The sequence below is a fragment of the Tetrao urogallus genome (genome assembly GCF_951394365.1).
Source record: "Tetrao urogallus genome assembly, chromosome: 1".
Lineage (NCBI taxonomy): Eukaryota > Metazoa > Chordata > Aves > Galliformes > Phasianidae > Tetrao > Tetrao urogallus.
The window spans coordinates 62,994,986-63,013,759 of NC_136813.1; the positions used below are offsets into that span (position 1 = coordinate 62,994,986).

The window sequence follows — 18,774 nt, forward strand, 5'->3', positions numbered from 1 at the left end:
TCAATATATTATATTGATATATATATAGCCTAAGTTTAAAAGGACAAATTTTATTTGTTAAAAACATGTCTGGCTGAGTCGTGTAGTGTTAACAGAACTAATTGCTTTGTTGTTAGGAGTTGGCAGGTCGATGGAATCTAAGCTGGCTTCTTTGGGAATTAGAACTTGTGGAGATCTGCAGTGTGCTTCGATGTCAAAGCTACAAAAAGAATTTGGTCCAAAAACAGGACAAATGCTCTACAGGTTTTGTCGTGGTTTAGATGATCGACCTGTCCGCACAGAAAAAGAAAGAAAGTCTGTTTCAGCAGAAATCAACTATGGAATAAGGTTTACACAGGTAAATCCAAACTTTCTTTTTTGCAGCCATTTCTTTCAACTGTAGGAAGAATTTCTCATATTCTGATTATTCTCACTTACACTTCAATCTGTCAGAGCAGCATCTTAGCCATCAACTAGAAGTGAGGAAAATGAAGAAGTGGGAGACCAAATGATAAAGTGGGAGGAGAGACTGGAAAATTATTGGACTGAAAAGAAGCCTGCACAAAATTAGTTGGCTATTCTGCATTTGTTACACAAGTCTGGTACAGAAAAAGAGAACTGCAGTAGATTTGTTAGCACCTAGCATTCTCATTCATTTAAGTGCTGATTGTTCAGATATGCCAGTGTCTGAAACAATGAACAGATTGCTCCAGTTCATTTTTTACTAGATGTTTTACAAATGTTTTGAGTTTTTCCTTGTCATTGAAACGAAAACATATTAGAAAATAACTTTTGTTGTTGTTGGAAATTTAAGCATTTATAGAAATTATAGAAAAAAATGAGCTTCAGAGAAATGTTTTGTAGTTCAGACTTTCGCTCAAAGAAAGGAGGGGGAGATGGATCAGAACGTTTGCTTAGGGCTTTTTCCAGTCTGGTATTGGAAACCTCCAAGAACAAACACTGCACAGATTCTCTCACTGACCTCTTCTACTGTTCAACTGTTCTCATGTTGAAAACACTTATTTTTCTTTCTTACAAGCTGTATATGCTTCATATTCTACACTTGTGTTTAAAATTAGACTTAAAATTCTTAAGACATAATTTTTTTTCTTAAATGTTTTTTAAAAAGATTTACTTCCAAAAGGACTACATATTTCATCAGTAGGAGTCTACTATGTCTGCCTAACTTCAGCAGCCTACAGTATAAACAGAATACTCAGAGCTAATTAAGATAGTTGCCAGTGAGTCAACTTGGTCTTTAAGTTTGCAAAATCTTTCTTATTTTTTATTCTTTACAGCGCACACTTGAGCGTGTTGTGAAGTGGGCTATAATGAAGCTTAATGATTTACCTTACACATTTGAAAACCAGTAATAGTCTGAACAGATTGTCTCAATATTGTCTTTTCTCATTTAGCCTAAGGAAGCAGAAGCCTTCCTTCTGAGTCTTTCAGAAGAAATCCAACGTAGACTTGAAGCTGCTGGTATGAAGGGTAAACGATTGACCCTCAAGATAATGGTCAGAAAGGCTGGGGCACCAGTGGAGCCTGCGAAGTACGGAGGTCATGGAATCTGCGATAACATTGCCAGGTAACTATGCATGGAAAAAAGAGTGGTCAGTAGTAGGCCTGAGCACACTTCTGCAGAATGCTGAGCACTGAATCTGAGTAAGATGGGACAAAAATTTTGAAGTGCTCAATACCTATTTGTCTATGTAGCAAGGCTGCATTAACATCAGATGTTACTGTCAACATTCTGTGCCTGTATTTCAGCTATTCAAGAAGGCAACTAGTCCCATTCTCTCGGCATTTACAGTTAAGCTTTTACATATAGTTAAGAAGTGCCTTAGTTTTTTTATTTGATCATTGCCAATATACTAAAGCAGCTTTTGCTTGGTCTCATTGCAGCGGTTTTGATCTCATTGAGATGCTGCCTGTGGTAGCTGCTCATCCCTGGTGCAAAAGTGTACCCCAGTAAGTTAGTTGATAGGTTGCTGTCAACAGAGGAAGAGGACCTTCAGTTTCCACAAGCAGCCCTATTACACTTAACAATTATTTTTTTCTGATTTGTGGGATTGTTTTATATTGTTTAACTGGATGATTTTGACTAATTATTTTTATTTTTTTTTTACCTCTTATTTATATGCTTGCAAACACATCAAAACACAAGAATGAAATGCAGACAAATGGCATCTTGTGAGAGCATTTCATTTCATACAGGATTGTCTCAGAACCTTCCAAATACACCTTTATTCTTCAGGCAGACACTTCTGTATCAAAGCATTTATTCCTTAGTAAAGAGATGGTCCTGTCCTGCTTTTTTTTATGAGGACACACGTAGCATCTTTAAAATTGCTTGCTCCATCCAAATTAAAACTGCATAGATTACCTCTGTGAAAAAAAACCTACATTCCTCTCATTTGTTTGATTAGCCCCCTGAAATTCTGTTCGTATTTGTCTCAAATGCTATGCCATTTGGGAATCTAGAACTACAAGGTGCTAGTAGTGCCCTACAAAGCTCCTAGATGGCAATTTTGAAAATTCACAACCAGGTAATTTTGTGTGGGAGTTCTTGCCAAAAGTTTGCTTTAAGTTACTTAGCAGCAATCAGAGCTCATCATTATCTGTAGTCCACAAGCACGTTTGTGCATCTGCTTCTCCTTCAGTGTTCCCCTGAATCACTTGCTTTAGACATTTGACAACTGAAATCATACTGGGTAAACTCTTCATGAATTAAGACTGAACAAAGGGTAGTTCATAGGTGTGCTTCTGTGAGTACAGCAACGTGGAATATATTTGTCTAGCTTCAAAAGGTAACACATGAATATATCTCACAAATTGTAAATTAATTTTTGAACTGGAAATGTCTGATTAGTAAATGTGTGTTTTGTTTTTGTTTTGTTTTTTTTTTTTCTCTGTAGAATATGCTTAGTTCTGTTGCTTCTAAAAACTAAAACTAGCATTCAGTTTCTGTATGCAAGAAGTCATGATGTGTCTGTCTTTAAGGTCCTCTCTGTAACAAATGCAGAACTGTTGTCTTTAGAATTTGTGGAACAATTTTCTTGTTAACAGTACCTTTAAAAATTCTTTTCAGGACTGTGACTCTAGACCACGCAACAGACAGTGCAAAAGTAATTGGAAAAGAAACTCTAAACATGTTCCACACAATGAAACTGAACATATCTGATATGCGAGGGGTGAGTTAATGGAAATTGGTTATCCTTGTCAACTTCTTCCTCATCCTTCATAGATTTTCAGTTCTCCGTGGTGGCAACAACCAAGCTAAAGCAAGCGTACATCATACAAAGCTTTTGTAAAGTAAGCTATCCACTCATTAAGTAGCTAGTAAGGATACTGTTTATAACTGCAATCAGAGATTGGAGTTTTTGCTCTACATTGCAAGTTTTAGATCCAGAAAAGTTGCCAGGTCGTGGTTTGGCCTTTGTTTGAAGGTGAAATCGAGGGCTGTCTTGAGTAATGACTTACTTCATAGTGTTCTTGATTACTTCAATGATTATGTCATAGCAGTGTAAACCAGTAGTTTCAAAGACTATTTTGGCATTGGCTGTGGCAGAGCAGAGGCTTTCTAGAATAAACGTGCATTGATTAGTCATCTAGATGTAAAGCAGATTGTTGATTCACAGTATTGTGTTGCGCATTCAGCCCCATAGCTTGGTTTTTCTTCTTGGAGTGCATCAAATAATGATCATCCTCTCCCTGTCTTTTTTTCTAGCTTATTTTTCTAGCTTAGAGGGGATCGTGTGCTTTATTTTGCAAAACAATGTACTTCTCTGACCAGGTGGCTTTTTTCACTTCTGGAGGGGGATGTTCAGTCCTGGATGATAGGATAAAGTTCACTGAGTGGTATTCATCTCAACTGACTTAAGTACCCAGTGTCTATATTGGACCTAGTCCTCTTTAGCTTCACAACTTATGCATAAAGTGAGATGTGTGCCCTTTTTCAGTCTGTCCTGTAGTGTCCTAAAGTTGCATCCTTAACTGTCAATGCCCACATCTGTGCTCATGAATCTGCTGGCTTGTCCCAGTGTGTTTTAGTAGGCTTTTAAATACAACTAACAAACTAGTTAATATTATTAAATTAGAATCCCTGCTATGTAATTACCTGATGAAAATGTGTTTACGAGCTCCTTCCTGCTTTTTGAGCTCTATATGCAATTTCTTTTAGTGTTTTTTTTTTCCTTAAGAAGAACAGAACATTGACAGTAAAATCCCACAATGTACCAGTGTATTCATAGTCGGATACATTTTTTGAAGCTCTGTAGATTTGGTATTTAAATAAAAAGTGAAGGTGTTTTTTCAGAATGAGGAGCACCTCATCTGATCAAGACTGCTTTCACAGAAATACTTTCATCCTTCGAGAATTTGTGAGAACCATTTCTAGAAGTGAAACAATATTTTCTTCCTCGGTTTTAGACTTGAAAGTGGTGACCTAGTGAGATTGAGGAAGACCATTCCCTTCTCGTTCGTGTAGCCGTATTTAATGCTAACCACTTTCCTTGGTCAGTGCTGCTGTATTTTTCAATATCTAAGAAATTTCATAATGAACAGGTTGTTTCATGGGCCTGTTGACAGCACTTTTCTCTATCAGAGAAGTTAAGCCGGTATTATCGTTGTAATTCATTACTTGTTGGATTGTGGTGGATAATCCTGGGATTTTTATAGCATGTTTTTACGTGGCTATATTCTCTTTGCCATGCCCAACAGGAAGCCAGTTTGAGAAGGAGAAGGGAATGCTATTATGACTGAATTGTAGATTAATGTTTTTATTGTTATTATTGAAAACTTTATTAAATGAGTGTCTTAATGTTTTGGATTTAGGTTGGAATTCAGGTACAGCAGCTAGTCCCCATCAGTAAAACCACTTCAGCTCAATCAGCAGTGCAGTCGGGACGCTTACCTGGTGGATCACATTCAGTTATTGATCTTCTTCATGTTCAGAAAGCAAAAAAGTGCTCAGAAGAAGAACATAAAGAAGGTCAGTAAGTTTTGTACTTCACGTGTATCATAATGATTAGTTCTTATGGACTGGAACTTCATTTATCTTTTTGAATACTTAATTTTACACAAGTGTAACATAAAGTTTTTGAGAGCATGTTTTGCTGCTACAAATGAAAATACTGCATAATTTTTTTAGCATTATTCTAATCTTTAAAAAAGGTATTAACAGAGGATACTTCATAATATAAAGTTTTATTATTGTGACATATGTTGTGTAAACTGCTGAGTAATGAAAACTTACCTTAGAAAAATTAGCTCTGCTGTATGTTGGCACTTCAGAGTTTTTAACTGTTAGATCTGTTTTGTTTTCATGTGTGTCTTTTCTTAATGTGTTTAGTATTTGTTGCTGCTATGGACCTTGAAATATCTTCTGATTCAAGAACTTGCACTGTTCTTCCATCTCGCGGCACCCATCTCACAGCTGGTCTCAATTCTAATGTTAGCAAGGCTGATTCTGCTGTCAAATTGAATGGCTTGCATTCTCCTATCAGCGTAAAATCCAGGCTTAATTTGAGTATTGAGGTTCCATCTGCTTCCCAGGTAAAACCCAGTAATACTAAATATCTGCAATATATTATAGTAATTTGGAATTGCTGGTCTTATGTGGGCAGAACAAATAAACAAAAAAATGTTGCATCAGTTCTTTTTTTTAAAACTGCAGTTGGATAGAATGCACAGAAAGAGGTGGTTATTAATGCAAAACTATTTTGCCTTAGTAAACTGATTTTTAAAAAGCAGTCTTATAGACTGACTCAAAAAATAAAAGTTATTTTTATTCAAAGGATAGAAGCTTAGTGTTCCTGTCTGTTTTGCTTCCCGTCATCATTTACCAAAGGATTGAAATGGAACAGGAATGAGGAAGATGCCAAGCCTGAAAAATTAAAAAGCATTACCTTTCACTTTACACAGCCACAGCTCTTTAAAGGAGCCTAAAGCCTAATTATAAAGGTCTGTCTCTATTACCGTGGCCTAAAGCTTGAGCATGCTTTGTCGTGGATTTAGAACTGGAATTAAAATACTTAGGCCACCAATTCCAACTGCCTCGCCACTTCAGAAATAACTAAAAGTTGAAGCATTTTATTGATAGTATTCTCAAAATACCTCTCGTATGTAGGTGTGGGGCATCAACTCCCTCTCTAGGAAGCCTGTTACAGTTACAATTCTCCTAGTAAAGAAATTGTTCCTACTGCCCAGCCTGACTCTCCTCTGTTGCAGCTCTGTGCCATTCCCATCCTGCCATCAGTTGTCAGGAGCAGAACCCAGCACCTCCCTGTTTCCTGTCCTAAGGGCACTGCAGGGAGCAGTAGCTTACAACATCCTTTTTATACTGTTGAGCACAGAACTCCATACAGAGGCCGCACTATGCTAAATATTGTGAAAGAATCAACTTTTTTTTTAGCTGGCAGCCATGTTGTCTTTAATGTACCCCAAGATGTGGTTTGCCCCCTGGCTACTAGAACACCCTGTTGGCACATGCTGAGCTGCTGTCACCAGCACACCCAGGTGTTCCTTCCTGCTGAGCTGCTTTCCAGCCACTTGTCTCCCATCTGTACCAGTGTCCAGATACAGCACCTGGCATTTTCCTTTGTTGACCTTGATGCTGGTGATGATTGCCCAATACTCCAGTCTATCTAGATCTCTTTGCCAGGCCTCTCATCCCTCCAGAGAGTCAACAGTACCTCTCAGCTGAGTATCATCAGTGAACTTTATAAGAGTACATTGAACTCCCACCTCTGGACCAGTGATAGAAATGTTGAACAGGACTGGCCCAAGAATCAGGGGGAACACTGATAATGATTGGCTGCCAGTCAGGTATAGCCCTAATGTCTACAAACTTTTCAGCTCTACTGTTCAGCAATTCATCACCTAACATAGTATGTACCATCTCTCAGCTGAACAGCTTGTCCAGAAGAATACTTGGAGGGACAGTATCAAATGCCTGACTAAAATCCAGAGAGAGTACTTCTACCACCTTCCCTTCACCTGCTAAGCAGGTGACCTTATCATAGAAGAGGACTTCTTCCTGATAAGCATGTTAGCTGTCTGACGATAGCTTTATTCTTCAAATATCTTCTGATAGCACCCAGGGTAATCTTCTCTATAACTTTTCCAGTTATTGGGGTTAGAGCAACAGATTGTAGTTCCCCAAGTCTTCTCTCGTAGCCTTCATGTCAATTGAAATAGTGTTATCTAGGTTCCAGTCATCAAGTGCCTCCACGGAACCCAGAAGCTTTGGTAAATTGTTGAGATTGTTCAGCCATGAATCTATTAACTCCTGCACTCAGGGGTGAATCCAGGCTGCGTGGACTTAGGAAGATTTGAGTTGATCCAAATAGTCCCTTATGGTTTTGGTGACCACAAATGTAACATTGCTGCTTCATGGTCCTTCAACTCCGAGGACTTGGCAGCCCAAGATCTGTTGTTAATGTTAAAAACAGAGGCAGAAAAGGCACTAAATGTCTCTGCCATCTCCTCAATTCTCAATAGTTAGATGGCCATCTGCATCAAATGTCTTTCCATTGTTTTCTTTAGACCTCAGCTTGCTGTTGACATACTTAAAAAGGGCCTTTCTTGTTATCTTATCCACAGTGGCCAGTGTCAACTTAAGCTTTAGTGTTTCTTGTTTTCTTCCTCCAAATGCAAACTGCAACTCTGTAATCAACCTGCAGAATTTCTGGAGATTGCGTATTATCTTTTCCTGCTCAAGTTCCAAGAAGAGTTTCATATTTAACTGAGCCCATTTTCTGCCCTGCTTATTAAACTTACGGCACAATGGGACTGCTTGTTCCTGTGCAAGTGGTTCTTAAAATGTGACCAGCTTTCTTGGACCCCTTGATTCCCAGTGGAACTGCTAACTTGCTCCCCTGGTAGCTTAAAATTTAATCTCTTCAAATCCAGTGTGGCAACTCTGCTGACACTTTTTTCTCATTTCAACAAAAGTTATGAATTCTAGCTGTGAAAAACATGAATAAACTTCAGAAAAGTTTCCATCAGAGAAATGAGGCACATTCTGTAATCAATGTTTAGAGTGCTTTTGATATGATTTGTGAATTCCTTATTCTTACGTTAGCTCTTAGAGTTGCATCTGTTAAGTTTATTACTAATTAATTTTTTAAATGTAGTTTTTAACATTGGGTTTTTTTTCTGATACTTTTTTCAATTGACACTGAAGTGAGGAATGTCACCTTTTAGATGAGAGGAGGACAGTCTGGGGTTTGTTGGTTGGTTGATTGGCTGTTGATTCTCTAGCTGTTGATTCTCTAACGCAGGAAGAACCTCCTTATTTCTTGCCCCCACATTATCTTTCTGAGCTGGTATCTGCTTTAAAGGTCAGTTATGAGCAAGTTGAATCCTGTCAATACCTTAGGTGTAAGCAGACTTACATGCTTTACTGTAAAAATTTCTGATTTTTATTTCTGTAATTTAAAGCTGCAAAAGCAATTGCTGACATATTGTTAGCAGCTTTCCCTAGTTATACGTTTGTAGAAGCCGAGTATACTTTTGGCAGAAAACTTATTTTTCTGCTTATTTTTCTGTAACATAATGCTGAAGTCAGCTCATGATTTAAAAGCAACCTGGCTGAAAAGTAGCGAGTTCCACCGCTTGCTCTGTTATAGAAGCAAAATGTAAGAACAGGAGAAACATGCACTAACTGTGCAGTGTAGTTCTTAAAACCTTGGTGGCCTTATGGCACAGTGTGCTCCTCTTCCCTTTTGTTTCATAACTGCATCATAATATGGAATTTGTTATGAGGAAGGAGTGGTGACAGTTCTATACTGCTAGTTATATATACTGTGTGCTAGGAAAGGAACAGCATGATATTTTAAACCCAGGATTTCCAGAGGATCTGTATAGTGATGTTACACATAGCAAACTTGGAATGAAAGGACTTTGAGGAAAGCTTGCATACGATCTGAGATGAGAACACTAGATACTGTAAAAAGAGAAAAGTGAGCAGTCGTATTTGCTGCCTACTTAGTGTTAAATGATTATTTCTGTTTTATGCTTTTTACATTTTGTTGCTGCAGAGCGTAACTGCCAGGTCCTCTAATGTTTGCACATCCACAGATTAAGATGAATTTTTTTCCCCCTCAAACTCAAAGGCTATAAAACTATTTTCTTTTCTGTCTTCTTTTACTGAAATTGACTTTGTGATCTGTTCCTCAGGGACATCTTAAAGCTTTCTTTTTTTTTTTTTTTGTATTTGTAGCTAGATAAGTCTGTGTTAGAAGCTCTGCCACCCGATCTCCGGGAGCAAATAGAGCAAATCTACACCATACAGCAAGGAGAGACCTATGGAGACAGCAAAAGAGAGCCAATAAATGGATGTAACACTGCACTTCTCTCACAGCCAGTTGGAACAGTGCTTTTACAAGTACCAGAGCTCCAAGAACCAAATGCCAATATGGGAATCAATGTAATAGCCTTGCCAGCTTTCTCACAGGTAGGATGTTTGCAAGACATCAATAAACATCAACTTTCCACCTACAAGAAGAGCTAGCAGCTTTTTCTTGAGACAGAATTGCTAGAATCTGTTACTGACTCAAAATGAATGACGGTCCTTTAAGATCTCTGTGCTTTTAAACATAACTTGCTCTATCACAGAGTATAATGATAGCATTTATTTATTAAAGATTTATAGTCGTCAATATGCCTGTTTGTCCTCTTAATGCAAAACCTTGTTTACACTTTGCTTTGTGATCTAGTGTGTAAATAATTGTTTTTCTGCATTGCGGCTGAGCTACACTGCACCGTCAGTCTAAAGCCATCCTAAAATCAGCTTAGCTTTTCACAGGAGACTCACTGTGTTTAAGTGTGGATGCTCTGATGGTGTAAAGCCAATCCTTTAGCTTCTGTAGATGTGATTTTTTTCAATATCACATTCCTCTGAGAAAGGCAGGCCTGGGTGAAGATTGTGCATTTCTCCCTAATGCCTAAAAAGGCTCCTATATAGCTGGTCCAGGGCAAGGGAAGTGTGAGGTTCCTCAGAATAGTGGCCTGGAGGGGGGAGGAGGCAGCAATAGCGATGCTTCTGGTGATGCTCCACCTTTCAATCTGGAATGATGTTGAACAAATATAGGGCAAAAAAAAATAATCACAGATTGGAATACACAGATACACACTATCTTGCGTATGCATAATTCAAAATTATTGGTGATGCTGCTCAATTTTATTTTTCTATTTGCTGTTGCTACATTGTTGTCCTCAATGTGCTGGCAACAAATCAGATTTGTAAAGGGATATTTGTTGCTGTTTCTGAGGCGTACTGATGCTGTCAAAGAATGTATAGAAAATTACATGGAATTCCTCATCTGCTTTCAGGAAACGATAGTTAAAATATATATATATTTTTTTAATGCACAGACCATTCTGCTACTAAAATTTCTTTAATTCAAGTTGATTGGTTTAAAAACAGCTGGATCGTTTTTTTTTTTTTTTTTTTTTTTTTTATCCCTAAATGGCAAATTTGGCTTTTCTATATGGGGATACTGTGAGAATAGGAAGTGATTTCTCCATCCCTCAGCTTTCTTAAATTACGTAATTAAATTCTCACCTGTTAATGAACACATCTTGGACTTGAGGGCTGAATTATGCTGTGCTGTGTAAAATGAATTTATGGGATATATCGTGTGGGCAGGTCAGCATCACACAGCTGCCTGCCTGCTCAAGGGAGAAAACTTGTGGGCTGAGATGAAGGCAGCTTAGTAGGTAAAACAAAAGCTATACACATGAGCAAAGCAAAACAAGGTTGCCCAAGGAGGCTGTGGATGCCCCATCCCTGGAGGCATTCAAGGCCAGGCTGGATGTGGCTCTGGGCAGTCTGGTCTGGTGGTTGGCGACCCTGCACATAGCAGGGGGTTGAAACCAGATGATCATTGTGGTCCTTTTCAACCCAGGCCATTCTGTGAGAACAAGAAGTTAATCCACGACTTCGTGTTAGCAGACAGATGTTCAGCCTCTTCCAAGAAAGCAAAGCCTACACTTAAAAGTGAATGACATTTGTAGAAGCAGGGCGAACTGCTGGTGGCAGCTCTGCATCTCCTCCTTACATTGCCTTAATGTGGTACAGGTTCTGTTTAGAACTTGTACAGCACATGAAAAGTGCTGGTATCTGCTGAAATGATTAAGAAGTGACGCTTTCTGTAACGTGCAAGTGTGATACAGCTGCATGAATGATGGGTTAGAGCAACATTGGTACAGCAACTGCTGTACTTTCAGAAGGCAGGGATGGGGGGGAAGAACAAAACTCTGTTCATCTCCCTGTATTGTATTATTATTGTTAAATCTTGGAATGGAACAGTTGCAATGTATTGCACCAAAAAAAAGAAGTACTGGATACTGGGCCTCCCATTTTCCTGACTCTTGCATGTTTAACCAGTGAACGTTAACCTTTCTAATATAGTTTTATTGAATAAAATTTATATTTAAAAACGAACTGAGACCTTAGGAGTTAATTGGCAAGGGGCTGTGTTCTTATCAGTAAATGAAGGGATGGACTTCTGTAAACCTTTTGTGTTAGTTCAAGATATAAAGTAGTTGGACTTTTGCTTCACTTAAAGAAGTGAGACCGTTCCCAAGGATGTTTTACCTGAGGTTTGTGTAGCAGTATCAAAACAAAGAGAGGAACAAATGTTTGCTTGCAGAGGTTTCAGTTTGTCAGTTAGAAGGCATTGTTCTCTGAGTTAGGCTTAGCTGTGCTGTTAATAGCGGCTGAATAACGGTGGAGCATCTTGGGGAAAGGAGTTATTAGCATCTCTGATCATTTCTGATGGTTAGTGTGTTACACATCTATAAATAGTAACTTTGCAAAATAATAAATGTAATGTTAAAAGGAAAATATTGTCATTCTACAAGCTAAAGTACAAAAAGTGTATTTTACACTTCTTATACATGCAGTGTATTTTACAGTGTTTTGGTTTTACAGTGTGTCTCATCCGTTTTTGCTTGGCATAAAATGTAAATACCTTTCTCATGTGGGTAGTGTAGAGGAAAGCAGACATTGCTGATGACTGGCAAAATAATCAAATGAATCTTCCTTCTGTCACTGTTCAGGTGGACCCTGAGGTTTTTGCTGCACTGCCTGCTGAGTTGCAAGCAGAGCTGAAAGATGCATATGATCAAAGGCAAAAGCAACCAGAGCAGCAACCTGCTAACGCTTTTGGTGAGTATATATAGTTGTACAGTGCTTTTGTGTAGGAGTTGTTTAATACCTGAAGAGATTTCTGCAACCCTCAATGCTATGTAAATGTAAATAAAGCTTCTGGGAAGATGTGTTAAATCAAATTTCTCTATTTTTGATAGTGAGTTACAACCAGCTGTGGCCTCATTTTGCAAACAGATGCCTGGCTTTACTTAAACGGGTAATTAATTCAATTCACTGGGACTGTGGCACTAAACCCACCCGTGTCCATATGTTTGCAGAATGGAATGTCAACTTGGTATGTCTTCTGATTTAAAGCACTGCATCTTCAATACTTAGGTAGCTGAACAAGTACCTTTGGACTAGCATCCTCTTGGTTTATATAGCAATAGTATGTGCTTCAGGGTAATAATTGATACATGTCACCATATCTGAGAGATGATTTTACTCCTGCCTGGTCATCTGGGTCTCCTTTATGTAATCAGTAGAAAGGTAGAAGATTAATTCCCTGTGAATTTGCTTATTATTAAATGGGTTTGAAACGCCACCGAGTTCATTGTTTGTTGAGTGCTGCATTACTACAGTGAAGCTTTGATTTCATGGGTAGCAGGCCACTGCACATTAGAGCACTTTGAGGTCCTCTTTGCTGCTGGTTCTGCTGGTACCCACAGGAGAGAAGTCTTAGCAGGTGTCTGGGTTGGAGAGGGCTCTAGGATGAGCCACCTTGTCCAGTAGGCTTCAGATTTCAATAGCTGCGCATATTCAAGCACTGAAATGCTGGATATTGAAAGGCTTATGGATGGTTGAGTATCCTGAGTATACAAATGTTTAGGCAAGTGCTTTTCAGATACCTAAAATATTGCCAATATCTGCAGTGACAGGTGCACATTAAGTCCCTTTATTTGGGCTATGTTTACCTAATTGATTCATAGTTTTAACAGAAGATAGTGTCCTTTTTAGTGGAAAAGCATCTGACTTTAAATGCATCAATCATTGACTATTCATGTGTTTTTCAGTATCAAAGAATCCTTGCCTACAACTGAAGCATGCAACAACAAAAAATAAGAAAAAAATCAGGAAAAAAAATCCAGCCAGTCCTGTAAAAAAGATTCAGAGTCCTCTGAAAAACAAACTCCTGGGTAGCCCTGTGAAAAACATGCCAGCTACATCTGGAAGCCCACAGAAGCTAATGGATGGTTTCTTGAAACAGGAAGGAGCAGCTGCTCAGGTAATTGGAGCCCTAACGACAGCTTTCAGTAAAGCCACATCCATTGCTTTAGATTTGGTCCGTGTTCACAAATATAGCTTGTTTTCTCTGCTGGATTCTTTACTGGATCATTACAATGCATGTGTGTCTTTGGTGTTACCATACTTGTCAGACTGAGCATTACCAACTTATGTTTCAAACAGCTAGAAGCAGTTCCATCAACTTCAGATGCTTCAGACCCATCAGCTCTGCAGACTGAACAGTGTGGTTCCTTCAGGCCACAGGCACCCAACCTGGCTGGAGCTGTTGAATTCAATGATGTAAAAACGCTGCTGAAAGAATGGATAACAACTATTTCAGGTAATGGATTCCATGCTAGTGATGATGTTACTTGCATCACAGGGAAAACTTTCTATTTTTTTTAGCAAGCTCTTCGTATTTTCTTCCTTCTTTCATCAGTGTTCCTTTTGATGGTTACTTTTCACAGCGATCTTAACTTCTTAATGCTTTGCAGTCCTGCAGTAACTTGATTCTTCCTACTCAGTTGTTCTTTGTTTTTGCCAGCTCCTGTTCTGTGTTTAGCATCATGACAATCTGCCTGCTCTTCTCTTCAGCCCGTGGGTCAGGTTCTTGTGTCATGCCTTGATGTTACTTGTATGAAAGGTTTTTCCTGCTTTGTCCAGTATGGTATATCTCTATGGATTTAAAAGCTTTTAAAAGGAAATTCCACTCACAAAGTTACTGTTTTAGAGGAAAAGGAATGCATATTTTTTCACATAAAAAAACTGCCAGAATGAATTGTAGAATAAAACGCGAAAGTATGACAATGTTGTTAAATTGTGATTTGAATTTCATCATCGTGTCACACAATTAGCAATACCTTCATATCTTGAGAAATCTGACCTGCAGGAGCCCTCGTATCCCAGACAGCGCCATTTTCCTCAAGAGTTCTGGAAGAATCATTCCAATCTAAGTCCCTTTTTCTTTTCCTTCGCCCTTCGGTTGCCGTTTGTCCTTACAGGAGGAGAGGATAAAAAAGAATTGATGCTTCAGGGTGTTGCAATCCATTTATGTACAGAGCTTCTGATGCTGGGGGAGGTATGGGAATACAGCAGTTGTCAGATTGGCACCTGAAGTGCTAACACTGCCTTGTTTTCTTCTAGTGCGTTCTAATTCTTTGGTTATATTGAGAGTGTACTTTGAGAAAAGTTCTCTCCATTCTTTTCATTGTTTTTTTACAGATCCTATGGAAGAAGACATTCTGCAGGTTGTGAAGTATTGTACTGATCTAATAGAAGAAAAAGATTTGGAAAAATTGGATCTGGTTGTTAAGTACATGAAAAGGTAGCTTAGTTGCTAATATTTGTGATATTTAAATTGTTAGCACTTTTGCATTAGGTACTTGTGAGTTCACAAGCCTGTGAGACATTGAATTAATGAGTAAATATTTTGAGCTTAAATTTTATTAAACATTAACAAAGTGAGGAGAGGGAGAGAGTTGGGCTGATAGAACAGATGATCTGAAAAATTAATAATAGCATTTAGAAAGTGTTTGCTGCAGAGAGTTTTGTGTCACTATCCCTTTTCTTCACTCTGTTTTCATTCATTTATCACCCTACCTTAAATCTCACCTGATTACAGTTCTGTATCCGGATTCTGTCTCACCTCTCCAACCCCATTAAACCCGTTCCTGTTGCTTAGTTGCTGTGCTATTACTCCCCCTGTGAGTCGGGAGGCCCGGTTTCCATTTGTGGCCTGCTTACCAACTGACACTTCACCATGTAGCTCAGCTTTCTGTTCCGTAGATCGTGAAAACATTTATTTCACAGATCGAGTCATGTCCAAAAGACTACAACTTTTGTATTATGGGATGTCTTTAGGCCTCAGAAAACAAGAAATCTGCAGTGAACTGTTTTGTTGAATACTGTGAATTGTTTATAAAACTTATCAGAAAGCATCAGATATCATTGCTGGTCCCCAATGTGAGATGTGCTCTGATGGCAGTGTCTCAGCAAGCACAGGACAAAGGACATGGAAGTGAAAGATACGCAGCTGTCCATGTGGCACTGACATTAGATCCTCCAAAGCTGTACATGTAGGAGCCCTCTGCTCTCCTGCAGCAGTCATCCAGGAGGTGACTGATAAGGGGAGAGAGAGAGAACACAGTGGCTCTGTCTTCCTTGGGTATTTTTTACTTCACTTTGCTTTTCTTTTAGTAGAAACTGAACGATGGAGCTAACTCGCACTTATCTGTGTGTTCATGATTTGTTCCACTTGTAGGTGCACAGACAGTATAGAGTCCCCCAAATTATGACTAAAATGCCATAATTATCACTGCATTTGTTGAGAGAGAGGTGTAGTGCCTGTGTCTTCATTTAAGAATGGAAAGATGGAGATGCAGAAACTTCTGTGATTCTGTAAAACTTGCCATTTTGGGTTCTTTTGTGTAAAGTTGTTGGAAGTTCCCTTTTATCATTTCTGTGATAACTTGTTCTTCAGTTTGAAGACCAAAAGTAAGAAAAGCTAGTTCTGTAATGGTCATTTTCACCTTTTTTTTTTTTTTTTTTTTTTTTCTGTCTTCCTTTCAGGTTAATGCAGTCGTCTGTGGAATCAGTTTGGAATATGGCATTTGACTTCATTCTTGACAATGTTCAGGTAGTTTTACAGCAAACTTACGGAAGCACATTAAAAGTTATCTGAACTTGTAGTGAGGAACTTGAGAGCCTGGAGCTCTCTGCTAGCTGTGCCATAAGTGCTTGTGAGGTATTTGCAAAGTGCATGATAGTAATGCCCTGAGTTTTTATAATTTCAAATTTCTTTTTAAACAACAAAGTGTTTTGTACATTTCTTTTCAGAAAGTGCCAAATTTGTCAGTATTGCATGTAAATAATTGTGTTAAAATTCTTTTATTGTAGTATAGAATCTATTTACAAAATGTTTGTTTATAAAGTTTTATGGATTTTTACAGTGAAGTGTTTACAGTTGTTTAATAAAGAACTGTATGTATATTTTTGTACTGATTCTATTTTGTCATGCTTCAGTTTGAATATCGCTAACCCTTTCGATTAACACTGCAGCTTTGATTCATTTCATGAAGTCCTACACATTGGTGCTGCCTCAGCATACGCAGGAGGTTGCTGTATGTCCATCTGCTGCACTCTGACTCCACAGATTTCAGACCGAGGGAAGAAAGAGTATTACGTCATTTCTACTTCATCCTTCAGTAAAAGAAGCCAGCATTGCTCAGGCATTCCCAGCACAGGTGGTAGCTGAGGTACATGTGCTCTCTGAGGCCTGCATATTCAGGTGTAGAGTTGTCCTTGAGCTATGTGCTTATGAAGGAGAACAAATAGAGACCCTTAAAGTTACTCAAAATAAGCCCTGTATGCCAGAGAGTAAGCCAGAGTGGAGCAATAAGTCTCTTATCAGTCCTCTGAATTGCTTGTACTTGGAATAGAGCCACGTTCCACTCTTCACATCCCACCAGTTAACGTGCGCTTCCTCTGTGCAACAACACAGGGTGTGTGAGTAGCAGAAGTCTGTCAAGAAGGGGTCTGTACCTGGGATCAGGAAAAGGTTCTGACCAGAGCGTGGGCAGGGTCTGGAACAGGCACCCCAGGGCTGTGGTCACTGCCCCCAGCTGCCAGAGTTCAAGTGCTGGGGCACTGCTCTCTGACACTTGGTCTGATTTTTTTTTTGGGTGGTCCTGCACAAAGCCAGGACTTGGACTTGATGGTCTTTACAGGTCCCTTCCAACTTGGGATATTCTGTGAAATAACCCCAAAAATTTGTCCCAGATAAGGGGTTTATATGCTTACAACTCTGTTGGTGGGTGTTTTGGACAAGTTTGCTTTTCTAGATGTGTATCAGTCTCATGTGGTAACATTTAGCTCAGTATCTTGAAGGAAGCTGCCTGAAAAGAAAACCCGAATGCACTTGAAGAAAACCCAAATTTTTAATGAAAAAATCTGGGGGTGGGTGGGTCAAAATCACCCATGTGAATTTGACTGTAGAATTGAAAGATGGAATACAATTGCTCAAGCTAGACAGGAACCAGCAGGGCTCTTTCGCAGTAGGGGTGGTCCACAGCTTCCTGGGCTGCATGAGGAAGAATCAGCAGCAGCAGGCTGAGGGAGGGCAAACAGGCATGGACAGACTGTGAACCTAGTCCAGGTGATCAAGGGAATGAAGCATCTCATCCAAGGGAAGGCTTGGAAAGCTCTGATAAGGGTGGGGAATCTCATCCCTGTATACAGACACCGAGAGGAGTAAGGAAAACAGTCCCTTCTCCACTCTTAATTGACAAAGTACAACAAATTCCTTTTAACACCTCCCCACACAGCCCTGTAACTAAACCCTGGAGATTGTTCAGAGGGCTCCTGGAGTCCTGAGCAGTAGAGGAGTACTCAAAACCCAACTGGATGTACGTAATCACAAGCACTTCTATTCCATTTCTCTATTCTGCTGTTACAGAGAAGAATGTATGTGCTGCAGTTCAAGCAAGTATTTAGCTCGCTGCATTTCAGGTACACAGCTCTGATCCTTTGAGTGCTGCTCAAGATATACTTGAAGCTTTCATCTTCAAGAAGAGGATTACTTTTAACTGATATTTTCATTCTCCCTTACTGAGCCCTGCTTCAAACCCCTAAGTATTTTATTCAAGTTTTCTGCTCCCCTTACACCATTTAATGAATGCAACAGCATCCTGCAAAAATAGCAACTCTTTCCCCTTCTGGATGTGAAGAAACAAATTAAGAACACATCAAGACCACATTAATTGACATCCATGATCTTAACATCTTTTATTAGTGTAGCATTTGTGATTGCATAGTTTGCAAAAGAAAATTGTAACAACTAATTAATTGCAGTCTCCTCTCTGAGACACCGGAACTTGTTCTGTTCTAAGCCACAGCCATATGCAGTGATGCGAGTCTAGCCTCACTCTAACAAGATGAAAATGTCCTTTTCCAGGGCAAGATAAAAGTCTAACAAACAAAAAAAAAATTTTATTAAGTTCAGGTGGCAAGTTGTTAAATGCTCCTTTGTAATGGAGCATAGACAGGCCCCAGCATCAAATTCAGGTTTTTTTCCAACTCAAGAAAAGAGATCTAAGTGACAGAATAAACGTGATCTAACTGCTCACCGCAACTTAAATTCTTCTATTTTGAATCATTAAATCAGATCGTTACGGATTTCACTTCAGCTTGCGTTTGCTTCCCAACTCTCACCCCAAGCTGAACATTAACAGAGTGCCTGAGGAAAGGTAGACTGGGGGAGCTGGGGGGACAGAAGAGATGGAGATGGTGGGATGGCACTGATTCCTGGTCATGACAAACACCTTCTGAACCAGACCTGTCCTACCATGATACACGACCGCAGGTCAGCTCCCGCAGTCAGCACTTCCATGCGGACAATCGCTTTGCAGCAGCTG

The 18,774-nt window shown here is 39.2% G+C and overlaps 1 protein-coding gene across 1 annotated transcript in view; it reads left to right on the forward strand.

Annotated features, from left to right (window-relative positions):
• Positions 1-16,043, forward strand: part of REV1 (REV1 DNA directed polymerase) — a gene marked incomplete at both ends in the record, with an annotated part of 40,131 nt that extends 24,088 nt beyond the window's left edge. The window contains 11 exons of the mRNA XM_079543965.1: positions 117-337; positions 1,395-1,567; positions 3,071-3,173; positions 4,816-4,972; positions 5,333-5,535; positions 9,206-9,439; positions 12,049-12,157; positions 13,153-13,364; positions 13,547-13,703; positions 14,585-14,687; positions 15,932-16,043. Coding sequence (XP_079400091.1) covers positions 117-337; positions 1,395-1,567; positions 3,071-3,173; positions 4,816-4,972; positions 5,333-5,535; positions 9,206-9,439; positions 12,049-12,157; positions 13,153-13,364; positions 13,547-13,703; positions 14,585-14,687; positions 15,932-16,043 — 1,784 coding nt within the window. The remainder of the gene's footprint in view (positions 1-116; positions 338-1,394; positions 1,568-3,070; positions 3,174-4,815; positions 4,973-5,332; positions 5,536-9,205; positions 9,440-12,048; positions 12,158-13,152; positions 13,365-13,546; positions 13,704-14,584; positions 14,688-15,931) is intronic.
• Between the last annotated feature and the right edge of the window lie 2,731 nt (positions 16,044-18,774).